General features: G+C 41.2%; 1 protein-coding gene across 3 annotated transcripts in view; it reads right to left on the reverse strand.

The window, feature by feature from the left end:
* The window catches only part of astn1 (astrotactin 1), a 375,360-nt gene that overhangs the window by 302,001 nt on the left and 57,589 nt on the right, over window positions 1-15,770 (reverse strand). For all 3 annotated transcript variants that reach the window (XM_087173331.1, XM_087173330.1, XM_087173329.1), the window contains exon 2: window positions 3,822-4,003. In XM_087173331.1, coding sequence (XP_087029457.1) covers window positions 3,822-4,003 — 182 coding nt within the window. The remainder of the gene's footprint in view (window positions 1-3,821; window positions 4,004-15,770) is intronic.

The following is a 15,770-nucleotide window of genomic DNA, read 5'->3' on the forward strand; positions in this document are numbered from 1 at the left end:
CAGCCAAAAAAGTGTATTCCTTGTTAAATTACTCTTCAAACTTACAGTACGTCTGTCAAAGCACAAAGCAGACAAAAGCAAAGCAGCGGCCTGGCAGTATCTGTTACCTTTAACGTCAGACACCATACGGCTCTGACAGACTCCACTGCTCCTCGCCTTTTGGGTTGAGTGGGCACAGTCAGGGGCTATTTTCACACTACTGATCCACAGAAAACTTGTACCTCCAGGGCTTCCAGGCAGCTGAGGTAAAACCAGATCTTGGCCCCAAATTCTGCACCATCAGGCAAAATGAGCAGTGTCAGGATTTTGGCTCTTTTTGTGCGTTTCTTTTTTTTTTTCCATCAGTGTGAATTATATCTCCTCTCTTGTTAAGCCTTTGATACCCACTTTTGAGTTTGGGTTTTCCTATGATGCTTGCACAAATTAAAAAGTTACTTCCTGGCCTCTTAGGAAAAAACAATAAAGAAACAATACAGCTAAAAGATCCACAGGGAGAAAAAAAACATCAAATCTAACCCATAGGTTTGAAAACCATATTAGTCTTTCACATAACGTAATTTGCTCGGTTTGGTGTGGAGGTCTCCTTACTGTATGTGATGATTGGATTGATCCATTGAAGCCCTGTGGCAAAACCGCAGCTGATTAAAATTTGGAAATTAAAAAGGGAGAATTGTGAGCAGCAGCGATACACTGGAGCTTAAGACTCTCAACAAATAAACCAATGATGCCACTTTGAATATCTGATGCTGTTTTAAATACATAGTGTTTTTTATTTGTCTTCCCTTGGCCGTGTTGGGAGTTACTTCGTCTCTGCCTGTGCGGTTCAAGCTGAGGTTTAGGACGTGTGTTTGAACTGCCAGTGTTTCACCTGGTGTTGGTTCAGACATACACAAGGTTAGTCATCTATTATGGATGACCAGCCGCGGCCAGTGGAGGACACTACGGTTACCTTGTTGGATGTGAGAGCACGGGGAGAAGCTTTGAACCCTGCACGAAGAAGCCTCCAACTTTAGAACAGCGTGCATCAAAAATACTGTGGCACAGCGACTGACAATTACTCTCTTCTCAGTGCAAACGTGGAGATTATCTTCACTTCTGTGTTCAGAAAAACTAAAAACTGAGCAGAAAACCTAAGTTTTCAGGGAAAAGAAATTACAACTTGGCCGGTTTAACAGAGAAAAATCACTTTTCTGGCCTCAGACCCCGAGTTTGGTGCAGTTCACTGAACCTGATTCCCCTTTAGGATCAAGCCCATAATAAGTCTTGGCTTGTCTTCAAGCCTAAAAATGCTGGAGTCCCAACTCATCCATTAGGCATAAACAGTCTCGTGGTGGGCACAGTGGCCAGGCAATGAACTGTGGCAGATTAGACGTTCTGCTCCCTGGCTAAGCCCACCTGGCCCAGGATGTGCAGACCTGGGACCAGTTCAACTCAATTTCATGTGTTTGATAAAAGCATGGCAGCAGCGCTGAGAAACACAGCCCCTGAGACAAATGTAGAAGGAAAGAAAGGATTTCCTTTTAACGCTGCAAAGTTAATGGGTCTCAGCATTCTGTTCACAGAATGTGAACGCTTCCCTCAACAACAAAAATTTATTGGCAACTTTTTTGATAATCAAACAGCCCTCAAGTGACAGCTGCTTAGCCTAGGTCTTTATAATACAATACAATTTGTTGTCTGGACCAATCGTTCAGGCCATTTTGTTGTGTAAAGCTTCTGGCTCTCTCTCTCTCTCTGTGCCAAATGTCTGAGCAAGTATGAGTCATGTGTTAGAGTAGATACACAACAGCCAGTGGGCAGAGGTAAGTCAGGGCGTAAAGAAGCAGGACGGGGGCCAGGTTTGGATCTCAGGTCTGTGCAGAACTCTACCGGGAATGAAACGACCTCACATTTTTCCAGGAGTGGACCCAAAGTACTTCACAGCAGTGCGTGCACAGTTTGTCTAGGAAGTGAGGAAATTATTATTGATTTTTTTTTGGGTGCTTTTGGTTTTACCTCCAAAGAAAGTGGATCAGATTAAGTGGCTAAAGTGTTAGCTTGTTTACATTCCATCTCTCTCTGATAAGGCCCCTTTAAACTCTTCAGTGTTTGGCTATCTAACATGAAATCGTTCAATTGTGACTCGTTCACAGACAACTGATCTGGAGCTTTTTGCCGAACAATGACGACCTGCAGCAAAATCAAAATCAGCGTCAGAAATGTAGGATTAAATTCCCACAGCGTGACTGCTGCTGCTGCCACCCATTTCTACAACCCAACCAATCACAGTTTGATATGAAATGATGCAGAATATGTCGGCAAAATTTCCCCTGTGCTTCTTCTCTTATGTACTGCCCAACTGGACTTTTTTGTAATGATGTTGCCAGAGTTTAGAAATGACTTTGGTGAGCAGGATGTCACTATTCCTCATAGAAACCATTGTCAAAACTGAACTAAACCTGAACCATCCCTTCTTTCATAATGTTTCTTGCCTGCTGTTTATAGCATAACCATATACCAGAAAGGTTTCCCTAGATTTGAATGAGACGTTCACAGTGGTTCTGTATACCACTGCGTCTCTTTCCACACCACTACCTGTTCTGCAGCCCTCCCATGACATCCAACGGAGAGAGGTCCCGGTGTGTGTGACAGGTGTGAGCTTCAGCTAAAAAAAAAAGAAAAGAAAACCCTGTAAAGCAGCCTTCACAGGACCCCTTTTTGTTTCCACAAGGAGTCGAACAAGTGACATGGCTTTGGATTTATAGGTCAGGGCCTCCAGCCGGGTGGCAAGCTGCAGCGGGGCCTGAGCATCGCAGTGGCAACACTGCTTCCATCTGTTGTCACGGTCTGCTTATATCTGCATGCTAATCCTTCTCTGCCCACACCTTCATGAAAACACCCTGGTGGCAGCGCTACCGCCACAGCTCTTTCAGGATGAGGAATTAGCAGAGCGGGGAACACAGAGAACCGGACCTGAAGTTGATGGGATGTGAAATGCAGATAGAGCAGGAAGTAAAAAATGGGAGATCGGAGGAAAAAATCTAAAGTAGGAGGAAGCATAAAAACGTTGCCACCGCTCAAACCTGTGATGTTTGCTAATTCATGCAAAACATGCAGGCTGCCCCCTGTTTCAAGGTCGGTTATTTGTTATTATCTCAAGGTCTCAAGGTCTCAAGGTCGTTGACATTCAGCGGGCATCGACGTGCGGCTCCCTGCCTCCGTTCAGCCGACATAGCTGCCGGCAAAAGTCCTCTCGAGCTGACTAATCATTTGTGTATGCAGCTATAATATGCTTTCAATGTCTGAAAATACATATCATCCATCAAAGCAAGATTGTAATGTCTTTGGGCTGGAAAAAGGGCACTGGGAGTAGGTGTGGCATATCTAAGATCTAATAAATATACATTTCCTCAGGCAAGAGGAGGAAGCTGCGAGATCTGAGGATTCATTTCCTACTCTGCCGACATAGCAGATAAGGTTTGATACAGTGCAGGCATGCAAAAATCTACATTCTGCAACTGAAATGTGAAACTTTAGAAAATTCATGTTCCACACAGTATTCCTCTCCGCCTGTCTGCACAGTGTCTCGCTGACATAATAACAGGGGAAGGATCTTCATCTACTTTTATGTCTCCGCCCCCCCCCCTCCCCAGTCTTAGAGGAAAAAACTCAACCTCACTAAAACAGTGTTTTATATTGAAATCCATATCCACCTTAATGAAATAGTAAGAAAGAAAAGCGTCTTTTTAAATGAAAGATTTTGTCAAAAGAAAAGAAATTACACCATTAAACTTGAAAAGTGTTTCCATTTTCTAGCTGCTATGTGAACACTGGGTTTTTACCATGACAGAGATGTGGAGGATGCGTAGCTCCTCCTTCGCAGAATCGTTGGCAGGGTCTTCGGTGGGCTCTGGCAGGTTCAGGCTGCCGTCCTGATGGTGGATGTGAAACAGCAGAGTGCCATTCTCCAGCCACTGCTGCCTCCAGCGCACCAGAGGAATGTCCTCTGAGTTCCCAGAGATCTCTGCCAGACACAACACAAAACAAAGGGGGGACTAAATGAGAGGCTTGCTGTAACAGGAACACATATTTCCCAGCAGCCACTGCCAGCATCATGATGAAGATCCATCCGCTGGAATTTGAGCAATTTATCAGAAAAGAGAGACACATGATGGTGTGGGTTTAAGTTCAATAAATAAGATTTATAACTGTTAGATACAACAGCTGTTAAAAAGTCCCATGTTTTCCACTTTTATTTGACGTGTTGATCCATTAGAAGATAAAAAAAAACATCTCAGTGTAGTTTTACATCTCCTCTCTCAGTTTTCTCTCTGGAGCTCTAGTAACAATCAGAAGAAATGGTCAGAGGACAGGCTCTCTTCTGATTGGCTCACAGACCTGTTGTGATTGGCTACTTTCTGTTTTCTGAAAGATGAAATAAAAATAAAGCAGATTTCAGGTAAAACAACATCCTGCAAAGGTTGGATGGTGGGTCCAGGTGGGCGGGGCCTGGAGCATGGCTGAGAGCGGTGACCGCTTTTTTGTGACATCACAAAGTTACAGAAGTCCTAACGGCTGGTTTTAAGGGTCAGTTTAATACAGGCTGTGTGTGTTTCTATGTGGGGAAAGCACTTTGATACTTTCACAGTATGAATATAGAACCTAGATCTGATCATTAATCAAAGAAATCATGAAAGTCTCACTTTATCTAATATGGGACCTTTAAATGTAATAATTTCTTCCAGTTTGCGAGCTGTTTGGACGAGATTTTATTGGACTTGTCAACATTCTTTGGTCCGGACTGAAATATCTCAAGAACTACTGAATGAATTCCAATGAATATTGTGTGACGACCCCTGGCCCTTCCTGCCAATCTGTGTTTTTTGTCCGACTGTGTTTCGGATTCATCGCTGGATGGGGAAGGGATCGGCAGAGCCAACTGGGAACACCTGGACCCACAGTTCCCAGTCTACAAAGCTCTGACTGCTGCTGGCAGTTTCTCTATCTCTCTCTCTTTCTCCCTCCTTCCCTGCAGGCAGACGCTTGGTTATGCTGTTTTAGTTCCTGTTCATTTCTTCCCTTTTATTTTGTTTTCAGGCACCTTACAACTCTCACACACTATGTCCACATCCTCCACTACTGATTGCACAGACTCCCACGCATGTGTATTTTCCACCCTTTTTAACATGTATTTAAATAATCTCAGTTTGTTTAATAAATTGGTTTGTTTAACTGTTGAAGACGGTGTGTTTTGACAGGTTGTGGCAGGTGATGCAGACATTCATGGTTCCTGAGTGATGATTCCTAATCACTTTGGTTTATCACCGAATACCTGCAAAGCTAAAGCTAATTGGCAAATATTAGCAGGCTAACACTTTGAGAGTTTATATCCAGAAATGAAATGAAACTCCACAGATATAGAAGAATAAAGAGTGATTTTATTATGGAGGCAGTGGAACATGAGAAACCGTGTGCTTTGTGTCATACCTCAGTTCCTCAGACGATACATTCTGCTCCGAGCTGTTTGAAGTATTAGTGTTGTACGCCAAAACACACACGCACACACACACTCAGAAGCAGAAATGGAAAAAAAAAAAAACATTATAAATGCATGACAGAGCTTTATGGGAGATTTTTCTGTTATGTAAGTGTGAAGAGTAGCAGAGATGCATCAGGCTCATAAGTCATGAGAACTGAGAGCGCTGACTGGGAGACATCATTTGAAACAAAGATCACAGAAAGTGCAACCAGGACTAGACTCTGAATCCTTACCCGCAACTTCACCGTCAAACTGCTGCTGGAAATTAAATGACTCAATCTTCTCGACCAGAATTTCTGGCTTCGCTGCAGTCACAGCAGCAAGAAGTGATTTGCTGATTTGCAGGTGAAAAGATGTCTGTGCGTCAGTATTGCAACTGGACTACGTTTGATTAAAAAGTGAAAGACTTTTAGACTTGTAGGTTACGTATAACCACTTTTCAACAATTGTAGTGAATGTATTTCAATGTTAAAGAACCTAAAGACACTCTGATGAAAATGAACTGTTCAACCTTGTTCACATGTCCACATGGTGTTCTTTATTTAGTACAACACATGTCATGAGCAAAACAATCGGTCAACACCATGACTGAGTATTTCCACCTTGGAACCGCAGTGAACCAATGACAGCCTCGTAAAAAGAGATTCAGACAGCCAGGGTTTCATACATCAAATAACCTAAGCTCGTCAGCACAGAGAGAGAGAGTTAGCATTAGCACAACCACTAACACTGTGTCAGCCACTGCCAGCTACAAGCTAACAAACAACATAAACAAATAAAAGATGCTAACCACGCTAACCATTCTGATCCGTCTGCTAGTCTCTGGTTCTGGTCTCAACAGACTCCTCATCTGAGTCTGGGTCTGACTGAGGCTCAAACATGTGGCTGAGTCTCGCTAACCATCACCTGCCCACCTGGAGGGAGCAGGTGGTGGTGGGCGGGGCACAAAGCCTCATCCAGAATTTTTCAGTGAGGAGGTGTAGATGTGTTTCCGGCCCCAATTTTTCATTTTTTCACTTTTTATGTGAGAAAACCATGTTAAACTAAATATTAATCATAGCAGAGTATTTCTTTTATAGAATTTAAAACATGTCTGGCACTTTCAGAAGGTCGGCACTCACAATGTGAAGTGGAGATATGTTTTCAGACAAATTCAATCTGGTTTCATAAAGGCTCTTACACGGTTTCCGCACCAAAAGTAGTGCGTATAAGCAGGTAAACCTAAAAAAGACGATTGACTTCTTTAACACTGCCAGCCGAGTCTGCCTGAGAGGACAAAGACACACAACTGCAGGGTTACAGAGCACACACACACACACACACACACACACACACACACACACAGATGCAGGGGAGAAAGAGTGAGCTGTTAGCCGCCGTGCAGACTGGGAAAATGGATCCGTCGCATCTCATCCCCAGGTCGGTGCTGCTGTTAAGTGTCGGAGCCGCCGCGTGAAGCGCTTCAATTCAGTGATTGTGTGTTTTCTGAAACGTATTTCGTGGCTGCAACTCAGTCTTTCATCCCGTAGCACAGTGTCACTGCAGCGCTGGGCAGGTGACAGCTCTGTCTAAAGTGTTTGTGATGTCACAGCAAAGACGGGGGGGGGGGGGGAAGAGTGTTCACCCGGTAGCCGTGTGTTTACATCATCGCTGATTGGAGCTGGAGCTGATAAATACCCGTGACTGCTGCAGAGTCATTTGACCCGGGAGCGAATGCCCTTTTCCACTGTCGACAAAAGCCAGATGTTAACGAGTCTTAGTGGGTTTTCTGACCAGTGTAAAAGAGACTCTACTAATCCATTCAGTCACTCACTGTTAGTCCGTCTGAGTCACTGCACTTACAGATGACACAGCAAGGGCTGTTCACTTATTGAAACAGGCAACAGCTACATGTTCTGTTACACAAGCATTTTGTCCTTTTTATCAACAAGTTCCTGTCCATACAACTGCCTTTCAGAATAACAGCATTAACAGCGATGCCAATTTAGTTCAGCAGAATGAGAGTGTTGTCTAAACTCACTTTTAATATTGATTTTGAAATACGAATTGCACGTACAATCCCAACTCCCAACTCTGAACACTGAGGATATGTTCAAGTGCTCTAAGTCCGTCACACACTCAAATACATGGCTTCATATTTCACCCTTTCTTATCTAATTCGATCAATCCACAAGTACTACAATTATCAGAATCAATATTTCTCATATGAAGACTGTGGAGAGTGGACACCGTCACATGTTTCTGCTTGACTGAATGGACAAAGCTTGGGTCTAGATTCATTCAAGGATCAAACCGAGGAGAAAGGTTGAAGCAGAACATGCAGTTCAGAATCACATTTTTCTTTTTAAGTCAATGTGATGACACTGAAAGGAGTGCAAAGCTTACATCAAGTGTCTCAAAGCCATGACTGCACGCATGCCTGCAAAAACAATTCAAGATTGTGACAAAGGATGAACAAGGGAAGCCAAAAAACTTCCACAAAGTGATCAAATGTATAAAATTCAAAGAACCTACGGTGTTTTATTGTCTCATAGAAAAAGTATATGGACTACATTTCTCACAGCAAATTATTAGTAATATCTTTTCAGCTTGTTTGGATTCTTTAAAAGCTCTTTCATACTTTCCATTGTTGTTAGCCGGGGCCATTAATCCCTCACAAATTTCTAATTAAGAATTTGCACATCACATCCTGTTTAATGCCACCATTTAAAGTACAGTACACAGTGCACATTCTTATACTGTTTATGGATTACTTTGAACAGTCTGCCATTGCAAAAGACTATTACACTAATTGCGAGTATGACCCAGTGCAGTATACAAATCTATTATCCAGATATAATACGCTAGCTCTACTGGTATACAAGCTCTTAAATAATTGAAAGCTCATTTTACACACAGATGTCAAAATGAACCTAACAAAGAGGCAAGCTCCAGCACAATGCAGAGCAGAGAGAGGGGTGGTGGTGGTGGTGGTGGGGCTGCATTGAAGGGACACAGTCCATTAGCGAATATTTCATAATTGATCAAAGTCCATACTATGTACTGGTTTATTCGTGCAGCGGGCGCAGCACGCCGGTGGTTGCGGGGAGAAATCACGGTCTGTAAATAATAATGAGGATTAGACCAGATCAAAAAGAAAATCCTAGGACTGAGTGACTGAAGCACCAAGTTAAGGCATTTGTGTTGGCATGGGAGATGAGAATTAGGACTGCAACAACAGGAAGTGTGAAGCCAGGGGTAGGCAGAGGAGCGGTGCAGAGGTAGAGCATCAAATGCTCACGACTTTCGGCTCTCACGCCACAAAACCTACTTATCACTGTAAAGATCTATATATATAAACACAGGCTAACCCCCATGCTACACAATACTATTACAGTGATTACTGCCCAAGATGTAGGTGCTAGCAAGATTTTCCTGCTGATCACAGGCTTTTACACACCGTGCAGGAGAGTTGCACCACCTTCACACCTGGACAGTGTGGTGTCTCCGGTGATTCTGGGCTTTAAGGCCTTTTCACCTGCTTCGTCTGTGTCTGTAACTCCAGCCTGAGCATAATGACACGAACGATTAGAGATCAAAGGTCAAGCTCTTGTAGTTAGTGTAGTCTGGTATTTAGGTAGTTGACGGGGAGGAATCCGTGTTACACATTAAGGCCAGTTAACGAGTCATCGGGGAGCTCAGCCAGTGAAAGCAGTTGTATGACGTCGTCTGTGTCTCTGCAGCAGCTTTGTTAAGAATAAGAAAATAACTCTGATGATGCACAAAAACTAAAGTATTCAAAACTAAATTAAAAATATCAATCATGGCATTTTAGGTCTATATACAAAATTTCACATAACATATTCATATAGACAATTTACATTTACCCATTTGGCTTTTCTCCAAAGCAACTTAAAAATGAAGGACATCACCCAAGCTTCAGTGCAGTAGAAGACCTTGGTGTAAGTACAAAGTACTACATCTATTCATTAAATGCAAAGAAATCAAGTAAATTTAAATACATTATATGTTGAACATGTGACTAACACTTTGGTTTATAAGCGAACACCTGCAAACCTGATTATGTTCTAATCAGCCTCAGATGATGCTGAAGTGTTAAGCACTAATCAACCCCTATAAGTGAAATGTGTTAGCATGTTAACACACAACACTGCAATGATGACAATGACATGCTAACATTGTCATAATGAGCATGTTAGCATGCTAATATTAGTATCTGGTTCAAAGCTGTTGTAACTAAAGGCAGCCTCTCAGAGACACGAGTGCAGCTGTAGACTTTTAATCTTTGTTTTCATGATAAAGAGTTCTTTTCTTTTTATCTCCTGGGCTTCCTTAAAGTAACTAACTAATGTTTCTTATGTAAATTTCCCATTCACTCTCTACGCACAGTCTATGTTAGCACTTACCTGGCCTTAAGTATTCATGGTAAAAGCAGGGATCATTAATATTTTGTGCACACAATGTAGATGCAAAACATTACAGTACCTAGAGCGCTTCACTTCACGCTGTGCGAGTGTGCACCACCGTCTTTGTTAGACAGTCCATTATACTGATTACTGGCAGAGGAAGCACTTGCTCGCTGGATAATAGCTATAACCCTTATATAGATTATAACCTGTTTACAAACCAAAACACTTAATGCTTTTTACTGTGACACAGCAGTCTGTGTGTGTGAGTGTGTTTGTAATTGTGAGAGTATTACAATAACTGATGCCCTCATGCCGCAGTGAAGAGGGAGTTCCCTCTGCCCATAAATAAGATTTAAGAGTCCCGACAGGTTTTAACCTAAATGCAAATGATGTGCCAGAGTGTGACAGGGCACTTTTTAAAAAGTGTGCTCTCTCGCTCCCCGGGGACTGGTTTGCCACGAGAGCGGGATTAATGAGACTGCCGCCGTTACTGCACGAGACCGAGTACAGTACCACCCGGCAGAGCGAGAGAGAGAGAGGAAGGGAGGGGAGGAAGACCAATTCAAAAGAGTGGTGGAGAGGGAGAGAAAGAAAAGAGAAAGTGCCCACCCACCAGCATTAAGATGGATCAAAGTAATCTGATTACGCCACATTATTAGAGCTGCTCCTCTGAATGCAGATTCGCTGAACCATTTACTTTAAAGGAGTTTCAATTCCTTTATAATTAAAATGACGTAGCATCTCTCTCCAGCGTTTTTTTTTTTTAAATCTTTAATCCAAGCATAAACAAACAGGCCGCTCCACCACGGAAGATCCCGGCACAACGCCGCTTTCCCATCCCAGAACCGACTGACAGACACCACCGCAACGTGATAGATTAGCAAGAATACAGAGTGTGTTCTGTGGCTGTCACAGGTTTGCTTATGCGTATATAGGTAATTTATACTTTGCATTAAAATGAGATGACAAATTCAGTAAAATCTGGTTCTCCTTCTCCAAGTCACGAGTCTCAAAGACCTCTGCTTATCCAAGAACGACTGATATAATTAGAAAATCCTCAGAGGGGATTTAAGAATTAAAAAAAAAAAAAAAAAAAATGAATGTGATTCTTACTGTTGCAAGATTAATGCATCACAATGGGAATAAACAAATTACATTAAAGTGGTCTGTCTGGTGCAGTTTCAGGGACACGCAGAACTCTTTTTTTTTTTCTTTTCTTTTAGAGAATTCAGCAACGTAGCGCTGTCGGGTTTTTCGCACCCAGCGGGGACGTTTTGTTCTGTCCCGGGCAATAATGTCACAGTGGAGTGTCAACAGTGGAATAAAATAATTCATCTCATCGGAGAGTGTATTTGGGTGGGATGATGAGATCAGTGTTAAACTGGAGCTGCAGCAGATTCATGCACTACCATCTGGGACCAAACAATGTCACTGTGCTGTCTCTATGCCGACCGTCACTACAATATATCAACCGGTCAGTTCAGCTGAAACGCAACAAAAACATTGGATAGTTTACTACTATACCATGCAGAGAGTTTGGATTTTATTTGTCCAGTTAATAAAATAAATAAATAAATAAAAAAAACTACATCTCCAGAGAAAATATTTGCAGTAAGGCAGTGCTGACATGCCAATACTTCTTTTTGCAATTCACACACACAACAAGCTTTAAGCATCGGCTGTGAGGTCTTGAGTTGAACTTTGTGTTACGTGTCCCGAATACAGCGGCTCAATAAGCCACACTGACAACAAAAAATATGTTTTTTGTGGGTGAAAGGGGTTATTATCAACTCTGGACAGATCCAGAATGTTTCTCTTTATGCAAGGCCAAGCTAACCACACCATGGCTTCAGCTCAGTTGTTTGCTTTTCTAGTATAGTATTGAGAAAGTGGAGGAGCTACACAGAGCTGTACAATATTAAAGGTCCCATATTGTAGAAAGTGAGAGGCCTTTGTCTTTTTTGATTAATAATCAGGTCTAAGTTCTATATTAATACTGTGAAAGTATCAGTGTGCAATCCACGGACGAAATGCACACACTGTTTTCAAAAACTGAGCCTTAAACGAGCCGTTAGGACTTCTGTAACTTTGTGATGTCACAACAAAGCAGTCACCGCTCTCAGCCATGCCTCCAGCACGGCACACCTTGACCCGCCATCCAAACTTTGCACGATTTGGTTTCTCTGAGTGTTTTACCTGAAATCATATATACTTTTTATTTCATCACTCAGAAAACAGTCAGCCAATCAGAAGAGAGGCTCAGAACCTCCTCTCTTCTGATTGGTTCACCGACCTGTTGTTACTAGAGCTCCAGAGAGAAGCCTGAGAGAGGAGATGTAAAACTACACTGAGATGGTTTTTTTGTTCTTAAAACCACAAATATATCTTCTTATGGATCAACACTTCAGATAAAACACAGGAGAAGTGTTAAATATTTGACCTTTAAAACAAATTGCAATTGCTGGTGATATTCACCTTCTGTCTCCTAACACCAAGTAAGGGCTCTACTGCAATATTTTGTCTTTTACCTTCCTGCATGTGTTGCATTGTGTACGATGGGATCTGCTGCGTGTGACCCCCGTGTACCTGTACTTCAGCAAATATATGACCAATTTATAGGAAACATATAGCGTGAAGGATCGTCATAGCTGGAAGAAAATGAGAATCAAACATCAACCTTGACTTGACTTTTGAAGGCAACTATGAGTTTGGATAAATCGAAAATAGAAAAAAGATTGGCCTGACGCACAACGTCGAGAGCTGCAGAGGAAAAAAAATCACTATATTATATCTCTTTAAAAAGATTTTTCTTTTTGTAAAGCTTGGCTGGTAGTGGCGTTCTAAAGTTGCCATTTGACTCACAGCACATACTGCAACTGTGAAAACTAGCATCAGTATATATCATATAACTTTACACTGTTTGTGTGTGGTATTGAAAATGCCATAGCTTCAGTTTACCTGCTCAAAAACCTTTCTTTAATATACATATATATTTATATATAGTTTTAACTTTATTAGTTGGTACTTTATCATATTCTGAACAATCTCATATCCTGTGCGCAGAATAATCTGAAATATAAACGCTGAGATGTGCTGATATAACAACACGGGCTTATACTGTGGCCTTCCATTTTGAGTGACGGTTTTCAGGATCCATTTAAGCTTGGTTTCCATGATGATATATTTATATCGTTCCATCCCCGCCACACATGCAAACATACTTATGCATGGATAAGGATATAACATTATAGACACATTGGCCACATCTCAGCTCCTGTGAAACTCCATGCTTCATCCAGACTTGCTTTAAAAGCCTCAGGAAAAATTATTTGTACGATGTAAAAGAGACAAACACATTGCGCAAAGGTCACTAAACATATTCAGATAATCATATATTCAGTAAATATAAACAGCCTAAAGGTTTTCAGTATGTAAAGAACTGTCCTTTAACCCTCTATCATTGCTAAAAAAAGAAAAGCTGTGTTTATTTTAAGTGGATACTTCACAGCCCCCTCAGAAATCAGCCTCACTTTGGTGTAGTTAGAGGACGGGCTTGAAGGACGACCTTCATGTGTTCACAATGGAATAATGATCTGGAAATTAGCACTCTGTCTCTCCCTCGTACAATTCCTCTCTGAACCGCCGGCCTCTCAGCTGGAGAGCGTTGCGGTCTCTTTAATAGTCGTTTATTACTGCTAAGTTTGGGGAATTCAGAATCAACAGCTCCAAAAGTCATTTCTGCTTATCGCCATGCCCTCTGGTGACCGCGCTGTGTGACGATTGTTATCGTCGTCTCGGTGGAAAGGGAATTTAGAGAGAGAATACACTCGTGGTACTACAACCTCTGGGAGACTCAGCTCCAATGAAAACTGCTATTTCTTGGTGATATATGGAGTTTTTTTTCTATTTTTTTTAAATTAATACAGTGGCTGTGATTTTGTATTTGAACATTATGTATTTATACATATATTCACATATTTTGATGAGTGCTGATGTATTAGTTTATCTGTATTTGTTGAAGATTATCACAATACTAAAAAAAATCAGTAACATGGACACTAACTGTGGAAAGAGTGGGCTCTTCAAATTAAATACAGAGCCACAGTGAAACTAGAACTTCCAGGTTCTCTTGAATAATATGCTATCATTCAAATTTGCATTCACATTTGTAACAATACAGATGACTAAAAACATTGTGCCATCCAGTTCATTGTATTTATCTTTTGAAATTATTTTATTCACTTAATATTACAGTTTTTTAAAAGCTGAAAAGACGACTTTGGAGTAGATGGAGGTTGATATGTGTGAGACACTTACATTGATATATAACTACTTGACTTTGACTTAATACCAATGGCTTCACTTGGACTTTAGCCTTCACATTGTGTCCACACAGAAGACCTTTCAGCCATGTTTTTCAGTTCAAAAGATGTGCTCCTGTCGTAATCAATCCAGCTGTCTACAAAGGGCACCTAACGGCTCGCATATTTTTATCACCTTAGAAATAAAAAAGGTTTTTCTGATTCCAGAGATATCACTTTTTTATTTCCAAAGACTAATCAGTAGAGGGATGTAACAGAATAATGACTTGAGAAAGTAAAGGAAAATAAAGACTTACAGGGGCCTCAGAAAGTATTCAAACCCCTGCATACTTCACCGCGTTGAAGATTACATTTTGCAGAGATAAAAGCGCCATTTCTGCCCATGAATCTAGAATCAATAACCCATAATGACAAAGTAAGTTCATGTTTGAGAATTTTTTTTTAGAAAAATCTCTCATTTACAAAACTATTCAAACACTTTGCTGTGGCACTTCACATTGTGTGTGTGTGTGTGTGTGTGTTTTCTTTTTTTAAATGAATCCGTGAGATGGGTCTTGGGATAGAATTTAACTGTGGCCAACTGAACTGACTCGATATTATTCCCAGGAAAAGCATGACTTCAATAATTGTGAAATAGAAGTTTGGAACCATCGGGATTCTTCCTAGAGGTGGCCAAGGACCCGACGGTCACTCTAACAGAGCTTCAGAAGCTCTGCAGCGACCGTCTCTGCAGCAGTCCGTCAATCAGGCCTTTTTGGTGGAGTGGCTTGACGGAAGCCACTTTGAGTAAAAAGGATATGACAGCCTGCTCAGAGTTTGCTAAATGGCCTTTAAAGGACTAAGAGCACGAGGGAAAAAGATTCTCTGGTTTGATAAGACAAAAATTGTCTTGGTTCTTTGGGCAGAACTCTATGACTAACACCATCAATACCAGTGAATCATGGTGGTGGGGGGTCGAGGAATTGAGGGACAATCTCACAGTGTCACTTAAAAGCCGCAGAACTTCCAACATTTGCAGATAAAAATTTTTAGACACAAACTTAAAGATACAGTTGACATTATTCTACACTGCATTATTCTCACTGTCAACTATTAAGATGAGAAGACCAGGAGCGATGCATTGATCCATCCGTCAATACTACAATCTGACTTCCCTTCCCATCTGTGGCACTCAGCCCGAGGCAATTTGATTCTAAACTGTGGATGTAAATATTCGCAGATCTACAGTTGAATGTTTTTAAAAAGGACACAGTTGCCCCAAACAGAAATGTAATACATGACGTATACGTCCCTATATCAAGAGTGATGTTGCCATATATGATGTCACCTATAAGGGGATATATTATAATCATATAAATACATTCTGATATATGCATATATGTTAACAACAACAATATTTACAATATTGTACAATATAAATACATAAAGCATACATGAACATACATATTTGAATGGGCGAGACATATATGTTAATGTAGGAAATGGTTCCAATTTGTAACAGGTTTGTAATTGTAATTTTAA

Source organism: Seriola lalandi, unplaced genomic scaffold, assembly GCF_002814215.2.
Source record: "Seriola lalandi dorsalis isolate HSWRI2012SDOR001 ecotype SW California unplaced genomic scaffold, Sedor1 jcf7180002054181, whole genome shotgun sequence".
In the NCBI taxonomy this organism is placed as follows: Eukaryota; Metazoa; Chordata; class Actinopteri; order Carangiformes; family Carangidae; genus Seriola; species Seriola lalandi.